This window comes from Acanthaster planci, linkage group LG08 (genome assembly GCF_054643075.1).
Source record: "Acanthaster planci isolate LZ-2023a linkage group LG08, COTS_SCS, whole genome shotgun sequence".
NCBI classification, from domain to species: domain Eukaryota; kingdom Metazoa; phylum Echinodermata; class Asteroidea; order Valvatida; family Acanthasteridae; genus Acanthaster; species Acanthaster planci.
Genome location: NC_141784.1, coordinates 20,479,483 through 20,493,688, shown reverse-complemented (window position 1 = coordinate 20,493,688; position 14,206 = coordinate 20,479,483). Strand labels below are relative to the sequence as shown.

Genomic DNA, 14,206 nt, shown 5'->3' with positions numbered 1-14,206 from the left:
TCTTCAAGAAGACTCGTATTCATCTGCTGTTTGCGCAAATCCTCCTCTGCTGCGCTTGGCTGATTTCATTCGCACGGTGATTTTTTCTCCCCATGAAAAATTCATCTGTTTGGGTTAAAGGCATAATATAAGCAGTGCGATTCTGAACAGCCCCCCTCTGCCATTGCCATCTTGTTTTTTTTTTCTTCTTAATTGTGGAAGTGGCTTGGAGTGTTGGAATTTTGTGAAAGACCAAAGGTTGCAGGAATTTTTCTTCCGTACTGAAGGAGGAGGAACGTTTGTTGTCACCAGGATGACAGTCATGGTGTTTTTTCTCAAAACATCAGCAAATTGTGAGAGTTAGATTTGGACCTGTCGCAGCTGTCTTTCAGTATTGTACCAGTGCATAGTAAAATTTATTTTTTGACAGTCAGGAATTACGTTTAGTGGAAATCATCAACCAGCTTTTTCCAACAACTGTAGGCTGTATCATCACCGCTTTTAGACAAAAAAACCTACAAACTGATTCTTCCGGCTACAAGTTGTGGCATTAATGTAGTGTTTCTTGTTAGGAGTCAATTGGCAACGTATGCTGATCGCATTACAAGCATCAGTACTCACACAATTGGTCACTGCGTGACAAGGATACTTGTACATGTTGTACAAATGTTCACGACTCATTTATGCTGTCCTGCTGCAAGATCGGTTTGCGTTACATACCTGAAATGCCACTGCACTATATTACTAAAAAAAACATGTTGGGGACTGTCACGAAGGTATCCATGGCAGTACAAGTCCAGTGTACCTTTGATATTTAGGTGCGAACAAAAAAAATCACTGTTTTTGTCTTTCTTGTCACTTCCATTTCCTTATCTAACCTAAAAATAACAGCTCCACCTCTCCGAAATTGATGTGTTGGCCTTTTAAATATGGAACGTTTTTTTATTGGGACCTGCAGACAGTATTATGAAAAGAAAAACAAGAAATGCTATGGCGCTACATTTGCACGGAGCTACCTCAGCTGAGGAAAGTTCAGGGGTCGTCCGTGCCAAGAAACATTGGTATTCTGACGTCATTCCCGTCAGGTTTGACGTAACTCAACTGACAAATTCACGCGGGGAGGGTTGGGGATAATTGCATCTGTGAAGTCGGTGAGCGTCCAGCGTGCAGGGCCTTGTGCATCACAGCGACCAGGTCGGTTATTGGATGACGTTTGTTTGGTAACTGTGTGCGGTGGAGTAATGGCCGTGTTTGTGGTCTGATGATGGCGGTCCCTGGCGTTGCTGTCTTACAGTGTGACAGTAATGGCTTAAACAGTTTGTCACTTACTGAGAGAAGAAATTAAATAAAATGCCAAATTCCATTTAGCTTTAGAGGCAAAAATGAGCTTTCCAAGATGGCATTGTTTGCCGGGATGTTGCACTTCTTCAAGACACTGTTTACTTTTGATAAGGTAGAAATGTTTAGAACTGTTTGCCTATTAGGCAATCTACAAAGGAGCCATCCAGAATAATTTCCTATTCTTTCACAGATGTTGTGGATTTTACAGGTGGGGCATAAAAAAATGGAAATTGGTGAAAATGCACATTCCATTGGGGGAGCTGAGGGGTCTGACCAACCTGCTTTGTTGCACCAGAACCATCAAAATCCATTAGTTGTTCATCTTTCAAATATCAGAACACATGTACATGTAGCATCCTCCTTAATAAGGGTGTGTGAAATAATTCCAAACCCTGCTTTGTTTTGAAGTGTGAGCACTTCAGTAGGTCAGATTTTTGTTTTTTTAGTTTTAATGTTCAAAGCTTTAAGATCACTTAAAGTGCCAGCGGATTTTTAATCAGTTTCTTCAATCCTGCTTTGTGTGTGTGTGTGTGCAGGCGTAGCATACACAGTGTGGACCTCTACACAAAACAAGTCCACATAATGTAGGGTGCGATGGCGTAGTGTGGACTCGCACACGTCCACACAATGTTTTCCCCTCTCTGAAAAACAGTTTTAGAGGCATTTTGGGGTCAAGGTTATCGTGGCAAAATGAAGAGGAACAGTCCAGGGACTCATCATCAAAAATCCAACTCAAAGGAATTATCTTGGTTGGAGAAAGAGGAGCATTTTCCTCAGGTGTCCTTAACCACAGGAGAACAAAGGAATGTCCCAACTCTGTATGTAAAACAGGTATTGGTGTGTGTGTGTGTAAATACTTGTGTTCACAAAACACAAAAGTCTTAAAATACTGGTTCAATAATCATCTCGATTTGTCTTTCATATAGAATTAATACCCCCCCCCTGTTGCCTTTGTCTGACAGCCTGGAAAGATAAGTTAGCTTGGTTGCATTCTCTAGGATGTTAAGGCCCCGTATTTGCATACTTGGTTACCAGACTGCTGGTGTTTGGCATGACATGGAGGTCCAGCAGTTTGGAGTTGGTGATTGGCATTTACCGATACTGCTTGACGTCAGTCCCTCGCAGCTTGATGGAAGGAGGGGGGAGGAAATGTAATACCTCTTGGCCATGTCTCGGGGGACGGGAATGTGACACTTGCATTTCTGCCTCTGCCACGATGTTTCTGCGAAAAAAGGGGAGCATCCACTGGGTTTGCCTCTTGCAAAAGGGTGGATTATGGCACTAAGGCAGGCATTTGCACGTCGTCGGAAATTGCAGATCCATTGTGGATGCCAAAGGCTTACGCTGCACACCATGGGGTGACTTCAACACCAGACGGGACTTGCCAACTTGGCCGGGGATTTTTGCAAAAAGAATCCCCCCTCCCCGCGTGCGTATGGGACCCTTTTTACAGGGCATTAGATGGGGGGGGATATTTTTATGCTTTGTCTAATCCTAGTTACCATGGTAACAACAGGAAGGGATGTGGAAATCTCGGGCTTGCTGTCTGGCAAATACATGCGTATGTTGAAAACGAGTACACGTCTATCTGTTGTTCTCTTCCATACAGTGGATTCATGTGTTCTGACAGGTTGCATTCATGTACAGGATAGACATGCTATTGTGGATTTATGAGATTGAGCAACAACCCAAGTGTTATGGGATGTTAGTGCGTGTCTTTAGGATGACTGTACCTCCCTAGCATCAGAGCAAACTTGATTCTTGTTTCAAAATTGTTGAAGGTATTTCAAGAGACCGGTAGGTCAAGGTTTGAAGTTTTTAAAATAATCTGAGGCAGTTGTACATGTATTTTACTAAAAGTCCACGTCCTAAGGGGCTTCCTTTCTCAGTCATGATCCCACGTCATTTCATTTTCAGCTGTTTTCATAATGAATAATCCAACCAAAGGAACTACTTCATAGTATCTGTAATGTTCATACTTGGAGAAAAGCCAGGTTAGGTCATGCTCAGATATGTCTTTAACATTCTACTTGTTCTGTGTCAGATGGTTTTTTGCGAAATGAATACCAACAATGACTTGTTTTTCCTAAGAAAAATATCGGGACACAGCTTGTAAAACTGGCTGAATATATCATCAAGACCAAACATCCTAGTAACTGTGTTGTTGACCAGACCTGAACCTGGCAGCATTAAAACCCAGTTTATGTTTTGCTCTTACACTTTGGCGGGGGGGGGTTGACGGTTATTTTATTTTATTTTATTTTTCTGGTCTAACGGGCCTCTTAAGTAGATACGATTCACCCTGGGGCTAATCTGGAAAAAGAATTTCTTTGTTGTTATTATTGCTGCGGAAAAATGAGAAAGAAAAAGAGGAAAACAGAGGGACAAATCCAGTTCAACTTTGACATTTTACATTTTGTAAGTAGTGATTGTGTGGGGAGAATTCCAGGTTTGTGAATCGGTTTATTGACGTCATCTAGAAGAAGCTCTAGTTTCGGTTCCGAGGTTCCTATGCGGATTTTAGTGACCTCATTCTTCTTGCGGCATTAAAAGCCTGTCAACGGACGTGCCTTAACGCACTGTGTCCCCCCCCCATCATGGTGTACCCGGTTGACATTTTAATTTCATTATTCCCGTTAACGGCTGGAAGCAGAGAGGTCTTTTGTTGTCATTGCAGGCCAGGAAATAATTGCCCGGGATGCAAACTGTGCACCGGTCACATTTGGAGCATTGGCTGCCTTCCCCAGCCCCGTGTGTTCAGAAAACACGGCTGGCCTTAAAATGGCAAATGTTAAATTCGATTGATACGGGCCTTCTTGACATTTAAGGGGAATTTGGACGGACGCATGTCTTGCGTACGAAGCTATTGATTTCGTCCATATTGATATTCTACAACAACTGTTTAGTTTACTTGCAGCACGAGATCTTAAAATACATCCAGGGTGAATTGTGTAAGTTCTCTTTAATGGAAGTTAAACTTTTTTGGTCTTATTTCTTTATGATACTGGTAGGAACAAAATGGGACACTTTAAACGCTAATCTTTCCAAGTACATGTACATGCAGTGATGGTTGTAAAATATTGCTGGAACTTGACAATCATGTGTTTGTAATCACTGTGTGTAAATTTACATTCACGGTGTAGCCATTCATAGATGCTGGTAATTAAAGTTTTTGTTTGTTTTTTAAATAAAAACAAACCAAACCAACCAAAAAAACACTTTCACCTTCAAGACTTGTACAGTATGTACCAAAAGCATTCAAGTCTGCAAATAGGTTGGTTTCCTTCTTTACATCCAGGGTGATCCATTCATTGAGAGAAACTCATGTGATCTCCCAAGGATCCCATCTTAAACAAACTACACTACACTAAAATACAATTCAGCTTTTACGAGTGCACTGTGAGACTTAAAATGTCAGCAAAACAAAAAAAAACTGTACTGAAGATAAACAGCATTACAGTACAGTACAAAAAAAGTACTAAGAATGACATCGACCGAGTTGTTCACAAGATAACTGCAATGCTAAACCACTTCAGAGTCTCAGACCATGTCCAAATCTACTGGCTATGGGTGCAGGTAATGCACATGTCAGTAGGAAGTGGCCGCAGTCGTAGCCAGTCATACCGATAGCATTTCTGCTATTGTCATCATATGCATTGTATATGTACTTTCATTTTCACCAAGAGTACAATGTACCTTCAGTGTGTCTTGGTGTCCAAATTCTGAAACAAAGAAACCATTTATCTCCAAGGTGAACCCCCCCCAAAAAAATCAACCCAAAGTAACATGTATTTTCTCTCAAAGCACCGGCAAATGCCAGAAATGGTTGTTTTGGGTATCAAATAAAAGCTTTAATTAATAGGAGGTTATATTTTCAAAATTCAAGATTTCGTTTAAATCTGATAATGCATTGTATAATAATTTCCATCAGTTACATAATTCTTTTCGTTTTTTGTTCTGTCCAAGGAAGTTTAAACAGTAAATCTCGTAAGTCCATGCAGTCACTGAACTCGAATCCTAAATTATCGCACAAGTGCATTGGTTCCTTTCAATTTTCGTGGAACTGTGAACTTGACGAAACTAATGCTCTTCAGCTGAAAGTATCCTTTACCCAAATCAATTTGGAACAAATGCTAGTCTTACATCTATAACATTGAGACATTGCAGGATTCTGTTGGTTGGTGGAAGTAAGAGGTTTTAACCTAGCAAACCCCCGTTCAGTTCAGTATCCTCATTTTGCAGGCCTCTTTCATGATCCTAGATGCTGCCTGGTATGAAGGAGCTTGGACATAGTAACATTTGAATTGCTGTGGTCTTTTGTAATGGACATTATCCTCACACCACATTTACAAATTCAAATGAAATTTGTAGATTTGAAAAGACCATGTCCTAAGCTTTCATTTGATACCAAAACAACAGCAGCTACTGACAGTTACTTTGGCAGAAAAGAAGTGTTGCCTTTGATTTCATTTCTCATTGGTCATCCGATACATTTACTGATCAAAATAGAATTAAAATGTCTGTTTAAAAGAGGAGGGACTTGCCACAGGAGCGAAGTCTTCCGCTCCTCTCTTGGGCTGTCCCATTCAGCTTTTTTGTGAACAGTGTAAGGGGGAAACAACCGAAGGAAAAAAAACCTAAGATTTTTAGCTGTTCAGATTGCTACAAACCTGTTTGTTATATCAATAACAACACACTTTAAATGATAATGTACACGTAGAGTTCAACTTTACAGATACAAACAGACCTCTGAACTAATGCACACTTAAATGTTGAAGACACAATATTCAAGTGCACGGTGACAGGTGCAGGGTTCTCAAAACCTGCATTAAATTGGCATCTACATGTAAGCTTACGTTGACTAGGTACATGTACATGTATGTACACCTAGGTCCTATAATAAGCAAATATACATGCACACTTTGTGTACAAACACATGTAGATTCTCAAGTACATGTGCCTCGGATACATGGATAACCCTGGCACTTTGCGTCGTGAAATATTTGTCAGCATTAATTACTTCCTGATTATTTATTCAATAAAGCTCTCCTCTGGTATTTGAGGATGCATGTGAATGGTTCCAGTGAAATGTGATGTGCTATCAGACCACTGCCAAAGTATCTCTCTCCATCAGACAGTGCTTAGGCCGTGGAGAACTCAGCACAAGCAGTGTACAGATCTACGGATGATGTTGTAAATATAATGCAGAATTGAGCCCATCAGAACCGTGAAGTGTTTCAATCGTACTGCCGAGACGGATGCACGTGTAGTGCATTCACACCGTTTTTTTTTTTCTTCTTTTGCCATTCAACGATAGTTCCTCCAAACCTGGTGATTCACAGCCCAGCACATTGAGACACGCTCAGACGTGGCTGCTACATAGCACATACATGTATTCCTCCCACTGTACCGTTAACTCCGTCACATTATGTCTCTCCCACCCCCTCCCCCCCCCCCGATCTGGGTCTGAAGCGAATTATGCTAATTCTATGTCAAGTATGTACAGCACTGTGCATCTAGATGTACATTGCTGTGTTGAGTTCCCCCGGGGCTCCCTGTCGCTCTTTATGTCCCTCCCCCCTCTCTCCCCCCTCCCCCCCAAAAAAATTTCCGTGATAGATTCCCAGCATCCAACAAACGATGTCATGTACATGTACTTGATGCTTTCATAAAAATGCAGGAACATTGGATCACTACAGTACATGTAGATTGGGCTTTGATGTATGAGTTACACCAACTGAATTTTATGTAAAATTTATTTTGATTGTCTGTTATTCTGGTCAGTTTTTCTGATTTGTGTCATTCTTAGATATTGCTGTGTGTGAGGTGTTAAACAATTTACATTGTATGAAAACCCATGTTGTTGGCTGGGATTTTGGCTATGTGCGTTAAGCCTGTGTGCAAGGCGTTGAAATATGTTAAGCAATAAATAAATTCCTGTGGTTTTGTGCAGTACTGAACCCTGTCTTTGAGTGGATAGGAGAGCGTGCATAGTCCGAGACTGTACATGGTGCTCTTTGAGAAAAAATGAAAATTTTAATAAGGTGAGACTCGAAAGCGTATTCTCCGTGCAGCGTGATATTTAAATTCAATCTAAGTCAAGTTGTATTTCTGTTTAATTTCAGAGAACATGTATTCTGCAGTTGGCGGCTAGCCAAAGTGGAGTCAAATGATAGAGACAAGACTACACCATTGCCCCACAGTGACAGCTATTTCGCCCATCGCCCGCTGCCCGTCAACGAGGGAGAAATTCAACTCACATAATCCACAACATTATTTAAAGGTACTCGTATTCGATAGACAGTAGTGACTGCATTATGTCTGTATAGTTCACCATTACTCCTGGAGAATTGTTGCGGTGAACCTGTTCTGCATCAGTCCACATCCAACACAGAGGGGTCAACTGCACAATCTGTTGAAATATTAAGGTTCTAAATGGAATTAGCAGTACATGGAAAGTGAACCTGTGAAACTTTTATTCAGCGTCAGGCTCAAACAGAAGTGGAGTTAGTTCATGGGTATAATGCAAAAAAAAAACAAGATTGATGCCAAGCATAGTTCTTGAAAGTGCTGTCCAGAAGTTAATTGATCAAGGGCTCCACTGTGTCGTTTTCAGGGACATAGTTCCAATGGAGCAGGGAATGTAATGTATGAGTGAGTATCATGTCAGCCGTTGAAAAGACCAGCGGCTCTGAGAAGAAGGTGGCCAAGCCCAAGCTCCCGGATGCCAAGGGGGAAATGGAAGGCAAAGACGGGAAAACGGAGACTAAGCCCGAGGTCAAAACGGAACTCCCTAAACCAGAGATCAAGATACAGTGCGTCAAGCCGGAGATCAAACGCCAGGACAGCAACGGAAGCCGCAAGGTGCCGACCCTTAAGAAGGATTCGTCCTTTGAGTCCAAGAAGGAAGGCGGGGCCAAGGACGGCAAGGCTGGTGACTCAAAGAGGACGGACGGCAAGAAAGAGCGACCGGACTCGCTCAAACGGGACCCCAAACTGGACTCACCCAAGGGGAGGACAGAACCCATCAAAAAGCATGACTGTAGCAAAAACATAGGGAAGAAGGTGCCCGTGGCTGGGCGGGGCAGGGGGACGGAGAGGGAGGGGTCAGGGGAGGGGATTCCCCGGCTCCAGAGACAAGCCAGCCAGGAGGAGACAGAGGCAGCGCCCATCCGTCGTAGGTCAAACCCCAGGTCAAAGTTGAGCCGGAGTCAACCAGTGTCGGATGATTCCTCACCCCCACAGACCCCCGACCTCCCGCTCACTGAGCAGGCCTTCATGAAACTTGTAAGTACATGTGACAACAATCTTAAGCAGGTTTTATTCAGTCAGAAGATCTCTTGAAAAAATTCAGTTCAAGAATTTTGTGCGCGTGGGGGTGTTGCTTTCATGTGGGTGGAATTCCGGGCACAAGATTTTCAGTCACAGGAGAAATATGTAGCATCAGAACTCTGAAATTTACTGTCGAGGCTCACACGTTCCGAGACAGCATTACAGGGTGCTGCTGTTTCTGACTTTCTGGATGTCGACAGAATTGATTTGGAAATAAAACAATTTGCGAACTGAATGTTGGAATGATTACACATGACCTGTTGGCTTCTCAAGGGAAATGAGGACACAGAATGTGCCACTGACTTGCTGTCTTTTCGTTTGAATAGAGTAGTTTTGTTGTAAAAGTATGAAGATTTTTTTTTCTTCAAAATGTTATGGATTCTTCCTGTTCTGGACCAGACAATCTCATTACTTTGCTTTGAGCTTTAAAAGTAGTTTGGATTGTTTACCATGAGGGTAATTTTTAAAACTCCGCATTTAAAACAAAACAGTGATTTTGAAATGACAATGATAAGGTTTAAAAAGAGTGAGATTTCACAATGCGAAACTTCTTCCTGCCAAAAGTTATTAAAGGTTTTCTCAAAACTGCATGCATCAAACCCTGTCCTCACATAATGGCACTCTGTAATCTAATTATTTGACTTATTCCTCCTTTGAAAAAGTAACGTGGTTCCCGAGGGTCTAATAGCGAGGTCCTTGATTATAGCATCGCCAATGAGAATGATTTTGGAATGACGTTCATTGGGTTTGCTTCTGTCGTCTTTCCTAGCCGCGCGTGGACCATTTCTCCAGACTGCCTCACCAGCTGAGTGGTGACATTCCTCCTAACAAGGTGTGTAAGCAGCCCAGCTATGAAGCCAGGAGCGAACCGGCTCTGTCGCGAGGTAAGGTCAATGACCCCTCCCTCAGAATTCCCTAGCCACTCCTCCAAAAATGTTCACGTCCCTTTGAATTCAGGCCTGAATGTTCAGGATCGTTTTCACAGGTTTTTTTCTTTGAGTGAATGATGAAAACACGATATTGGAATCACGCACCAACAATCAATGAATAACAGGTCATTGGAGAACAATTTTCCGAGAACAAAGTAATGCTTAAGGAATACTTCGCTAGCAAGATGTAGTATATCGATATACTGAAGTATAGATGGCCATATGTCATTGATAATGGTTGAACTTTAGTACTTAGCAGGCTGGCTTTGCCTGGTATTTATCATAAAACAAAGTCTCATCAAGTACTTTTAAAAGGACTTGAAAAATGAAGTTCACATACTTCAAAGGTAAATTTGTTTACCATCTTAGCTTAAAGTTTACTTTGGTAATCTTGTGATCATCTTTGAAGTGGTCATTAAAAAGCCAGAATTGGTTGTAGAGGACCTGGCCTTATAATGGAAACTGTAATAAAATGTGGAGATTTGTTGTGAAGGGACAGACCATTCTTTTGCTTGGCCATAGGCAATGCAGCCAGCACAGGGTCTTCCTCATTTCTGCCGGGTGCTTTTAAAAATGCAGTGCCCACATACGGGAGATTTTCAAGATTTTCAGTTTTCCAAATTCTTCAAAAATTCATCATTTCATTTAATGGACATTTACACCCACACAAATGACTGTGTTTGGTTTCTAAGCTGATGGGCAAAATTTATTGACTCCTAAATATTTCAGCCAGGCCTCTGCCACCCTGTAAAGAGAGCCCAGAATTGTGAGGAGTTGCGTAATTTCCTTTGTCCCCAGTGAATGCGAATGGCGTCTTTTCAAATGCGGCTGGATTAGAATGCAGCGGTGCTGTGTCGCTCATCAATGGGGCCCTGGAGCACTTTTGTCGGTGGTGCTAATCCGCGGGCGCGCTATGCCCAAAACAGTGACGGATTACCTTCGAAAAATGCAAGCCGAAAAATGATGGCAGTTCCCAGCAGCAGGTCTTTTGTTCCGAGTACGGTCTTTTGTTACACGGACCAGCTCGTTTGTCCTATTTCGGGCACCCCAGCTCTGCGTATAAACCCATGGTGCTCAAAACGGGATTCCGCGGCAGCAAATGGTTAACTCAGGTGCTTGTATTTCAAGTATTTAAGGTTTTGGTGAAAATTGGTGTCTGATAGCCACAACATGAAATTTGGTCAACATGATTGAGGTGGTCCATCGAGATTCATTTATGCACAGGTTGGCTTGCCGAAAAAGATCCCAATTGCTCCAATTGTCTCATCCAACAGAACCGAGCCAAGAGAAGGAGTTGTACATAGACTCGAGCGGTGTGGACCTCCACCAGTTCATTGTGGACACGCTACAGAAGCCCAACGACAGAACAATGCTGCTTAAACTGGAGCAAGAGCTCTGCAAATTCATCCAGAACCAAAAGTAAGGGGGGCGGGGACATCTGATTTCTTACATCTATGGCTCAAAATGGCAGGTGCTTATGGAAGTTAGTGGCTGGCTGTAGTAGCTACTTCCCACAGAGATGTATGATACTCCTAGCCACAGCCAGATGCTTTGGACCTAGTCTAAGCTTGCAGTTACATTATGTCTGAATAAACATGTTCATTTGTAACCTGCCAAGACTTGGTGTCTGCCTTTTTTCTGCTAAATCAGCGTTGATTTTTAAAAAAAGGAGATATTCAATGAAACCAGGGCTCCCACAGTCTTACAGAATTCTTAAAAAGCTTGGGGAAAACCATTGCCCTGGAAAGTCATGGAAAATCGTCTTAAAATAAGGTTTCCTGTAATGCTGTGTTCAGAGCAACAAAGTCATGGAAATTGGCAAATTGCACTAAATGTCATGGTAATTGTTATTTTGTTGTGGACAGTCCTGGTAAAGGTATTGAATTTGGTTAGTCAGATTTCTGTGGGAACCCAGGAAACTCAACAAAGAAGAACCTGATGTTAAACTAGAATTATCCCGAAATTTGATTTTTTTTTTCCCGTTTACAGAGAACATGTACGTAAGTTTCCTCCCATGACGTCCTACCACCGTATGATCGTTCACCGTGTCGCTGCATATTTTGGCCTTGAGCACAACGTAGACCAGGCGGGGAAGTCTGTCATCGTCAACAAGACGCCCAACACAAGAATGTAAGCTGCTGCCAATTTTAGGTCCAGTAGCCAAGCCGCAGCTGGGTTTTGTCCACCTTGAAATAATGTCATTTAGCTCTCTAACATATTTGCTTTATGCTGGAAATGGAGCTGTATGTTGGTTAGTAGGATTAAGAACAATTTGAATTATAAAGCTTTTGGTCATCCTGTATTTGGGTGTTTGTTTGATTTACCAAAACTCATAATTGGTCAATGATGATTTGATATCCATAAAATAGTTAAAATAGAATTAAACTTAGATATTGGTCATGGCTTTATTGATTGATTGAATACCATTGATCATTTTCATGCATTTTTGGTTGAATCTCTCAGACCAGAACAGAAGTTCCGTGAGCATATAAAGGACGAGCCTCAAGACGCCCAAGCTAAACGCATCCTTAAACGGGACACAGCAAGCTTTGAGGACAAAGAAGATGAGGTATGAGTGCTTCCACAATTGGAGAATTGAGAGGGTTGAATTTTCTATTTTATTTGTAAAGTGTAGGTGTAACAATGTTTCATCACCAGTGTGTTGGTGAGATCCTATTCAGTCGCAGATTCTTGTTTTCACATCAGGAATTTTTGTTTGGTAGTATAAACTGTAAAACAAACAAAATGTAGGGAAGGGGGAAAAGTTAATGTCATTGAAAAGCTATAGAATGATGTCTCCCAAACGATCCACACGTTTGCAAGTAGGATTTCTTGCCTGCCTTCTGAGATTAAGAGAACTATTACAAAAAATCAAAATAGCTGCGCCTCAGTCATACAGCTGACTGGCTAGGTCATAAAGCGCCATCTACAGTGCATGCTCAGATTCCAATGAGACATTCTTTGTTGTTGTTATTTTTGGTAGGACAAAGGCGGCTACGAGAAACTTGAAGGCGGGGTCATCGTCCCCGGCGGCCAGCTCAAGGACGATAAGAAGAGTAAATCGTACGAGGAACGGGAGGAGGAATATGAGCGAGCTAGGGCCAGGATCTTCAACCAAGATGTAAGCTTTGATTGGGAGTTAGAGAATCTCTCTCATCGTGCAGTGGAGTAAAATTCCTGCCCACCACCATTCTGTATGATGTGGTCTAGATTTCTGATTATTGATTGGTTTAAATGGGCCTGAAAACAACCGCAAGTGCCAAATGACCTGTATGGTTGAGGGAAAAACCGTTCAAGAGATTCAAAAATTCAGTCTTTTTATGATTCTTTGATTATTCTTTTTTTTCTTTCCCAGTCGAGCTCATCTCAAGAGGGTACCATCCTGATCGAATCTCCTGTCAGGTAGACATTCTGTTTCTGATTGTATTTCTTGGCGTTATTAAAAATTACCAGCAATGCAACAATCATATGTCAGTTCCTATTTGCTGATTGTTAACAGAAATATTCAATAGTAACACCACATCAAACATTTTCACCTTTAAATCACCAAAGCTGAGCACATTTTAATGTGGGTGAATTTCAGTATTTATATGTCTCAGTGTCAAACTGTGTTTCTTCTTTGCTCCGAGTATGAACTGTCCAAATTTGATAGAGGTTTCCTGTCATTTGCCTAAAGGAAACTGTGTCAGGTTGAGCATTGGATTCTGTATCGGCTCGTGTGATCTGAGCCTAATGAATCCATTTTGATCCTGAGAATTTGAGATGAGTCAAGATAACAGATCTTGTGGTTGTAACATATACTTTTACTAAAGCTAGTCTGTAATGAATAAACATGCCCAAGATTGCTCTGCAAACTGCCGACAGTTTACTGCAGTTTGAGTCAGCATTGTTCCACCGTCATCCCTTTCTGCCGGGCAGGCCCATGCGCTGTGGTCCGCTGGCCCCTTCCAGCCGCCAGAACAGCAGTACCTCGGACGACTCCACCTACCACTGGAAGCAGGACCGGCCCTGGAGCAGCGTGGACTCTTCCAGTGGCTCGGAGCGGCCCTCTATCCCTGCCGTCACCAAGGCCAGCAGCTTTGCCGGCAGTGGGCTCAGCACCAAGATCCTGATGCGCAATGACAGCAGCGGCAGCAGCCGCAGCAGCGGGAGCTTGGGCAGCAGGGGCAGCCTGGGCAAGCTGCCAAGAGGAGGTGAGTCTTGGAGGATGCTCGAGCTGGACTTTTATTTCTTCGTGGGAAAGAGGCCCCCTGAGATCATCACAAGACCCCCACTAGACCAGTATAAGACCTCCAGCCTGAATTCAACTCAAAAGCTATTTAAATGAAATGCAGCCAAAGCATTCCTTTGTCATCAGTCACCCTGCTCTTTGTGAGTATTCTTATGCTTCTGTCAACAGCACTTGAAGCAAAAACACTCTGATCTGTTTAAGCTGAAGTTCACGACGTCACGAAGATAAAAGCAAGTCAATACAATGCGACTTTTTTGACCTGATATTAAAAAGCTCAAGGCAGCAGCTGGTGAAATCTTCTCCGTGTCTTTGTCAACTGGTGGTACTAAGTTCCCACACGACCTGTCATATGGTCATACTTGGTCCTAAACATGAAGAAAGAGAAATTGCCTGC

The 14,206-nt window shown here is 42.3% G+C and overlaps 1 protein-coding gene across 7 annotated transcripts in view; it reads left to right on the top strand.

The window, feature by feature from the left end:
- The window catches only part of LOC110977317 (uncharacterized), a 51,745-nt gene that overhangs the window by 24,852 nt on the left and 12,687 nt on the right, over positions 1 to 14,206 (top strand). For all 7 annotated transcript variants that reach the window (XM_022231370.2, XM_022231325.2, XM_022231316.2 and 4 more), the window contains 9 exons: positions 7,446 to 7,603; positions 7,937 to 8,607; positions 9,422 to 9,536; positions 10,856 to 11,000; positions 11,571 to 11,711; positions 12,045 to 12,150; positions 12,565 to 12,702; positions 12,937 to 12,983; positions 13,500 to 13,774. In XM_022231370.2, coding sequence (XP_022087062.2) covers positions 7,984 to 8,607; positions 9,422 to 9,536; positions 10,856 to 11,000; positions 11,571 to 11,711; positions 12,045 to 12,150; positions 12,565 to 12,702; positions 12,937 to 12,983; positions 13,500 to 13,774 — 1,591 coding nt within the window. In that variant the 5' untranslated portion in view covers positions 7,446 to 7,603; positions 7,937 to 7,983. The remainder of the gene's footprint in view (positions 1 to 7,445; positions 7,604 to 7,936; positions 8,608 to 9,421; positions 9,537 to 10,855; positions 11,001 to 11,570; positions 11,712 to 12,044; positions 12,151 to 12,564; positions 12,703 to 12,936; positions 12,984 to 13,499; positions 13,775 to 14,206) is intronic.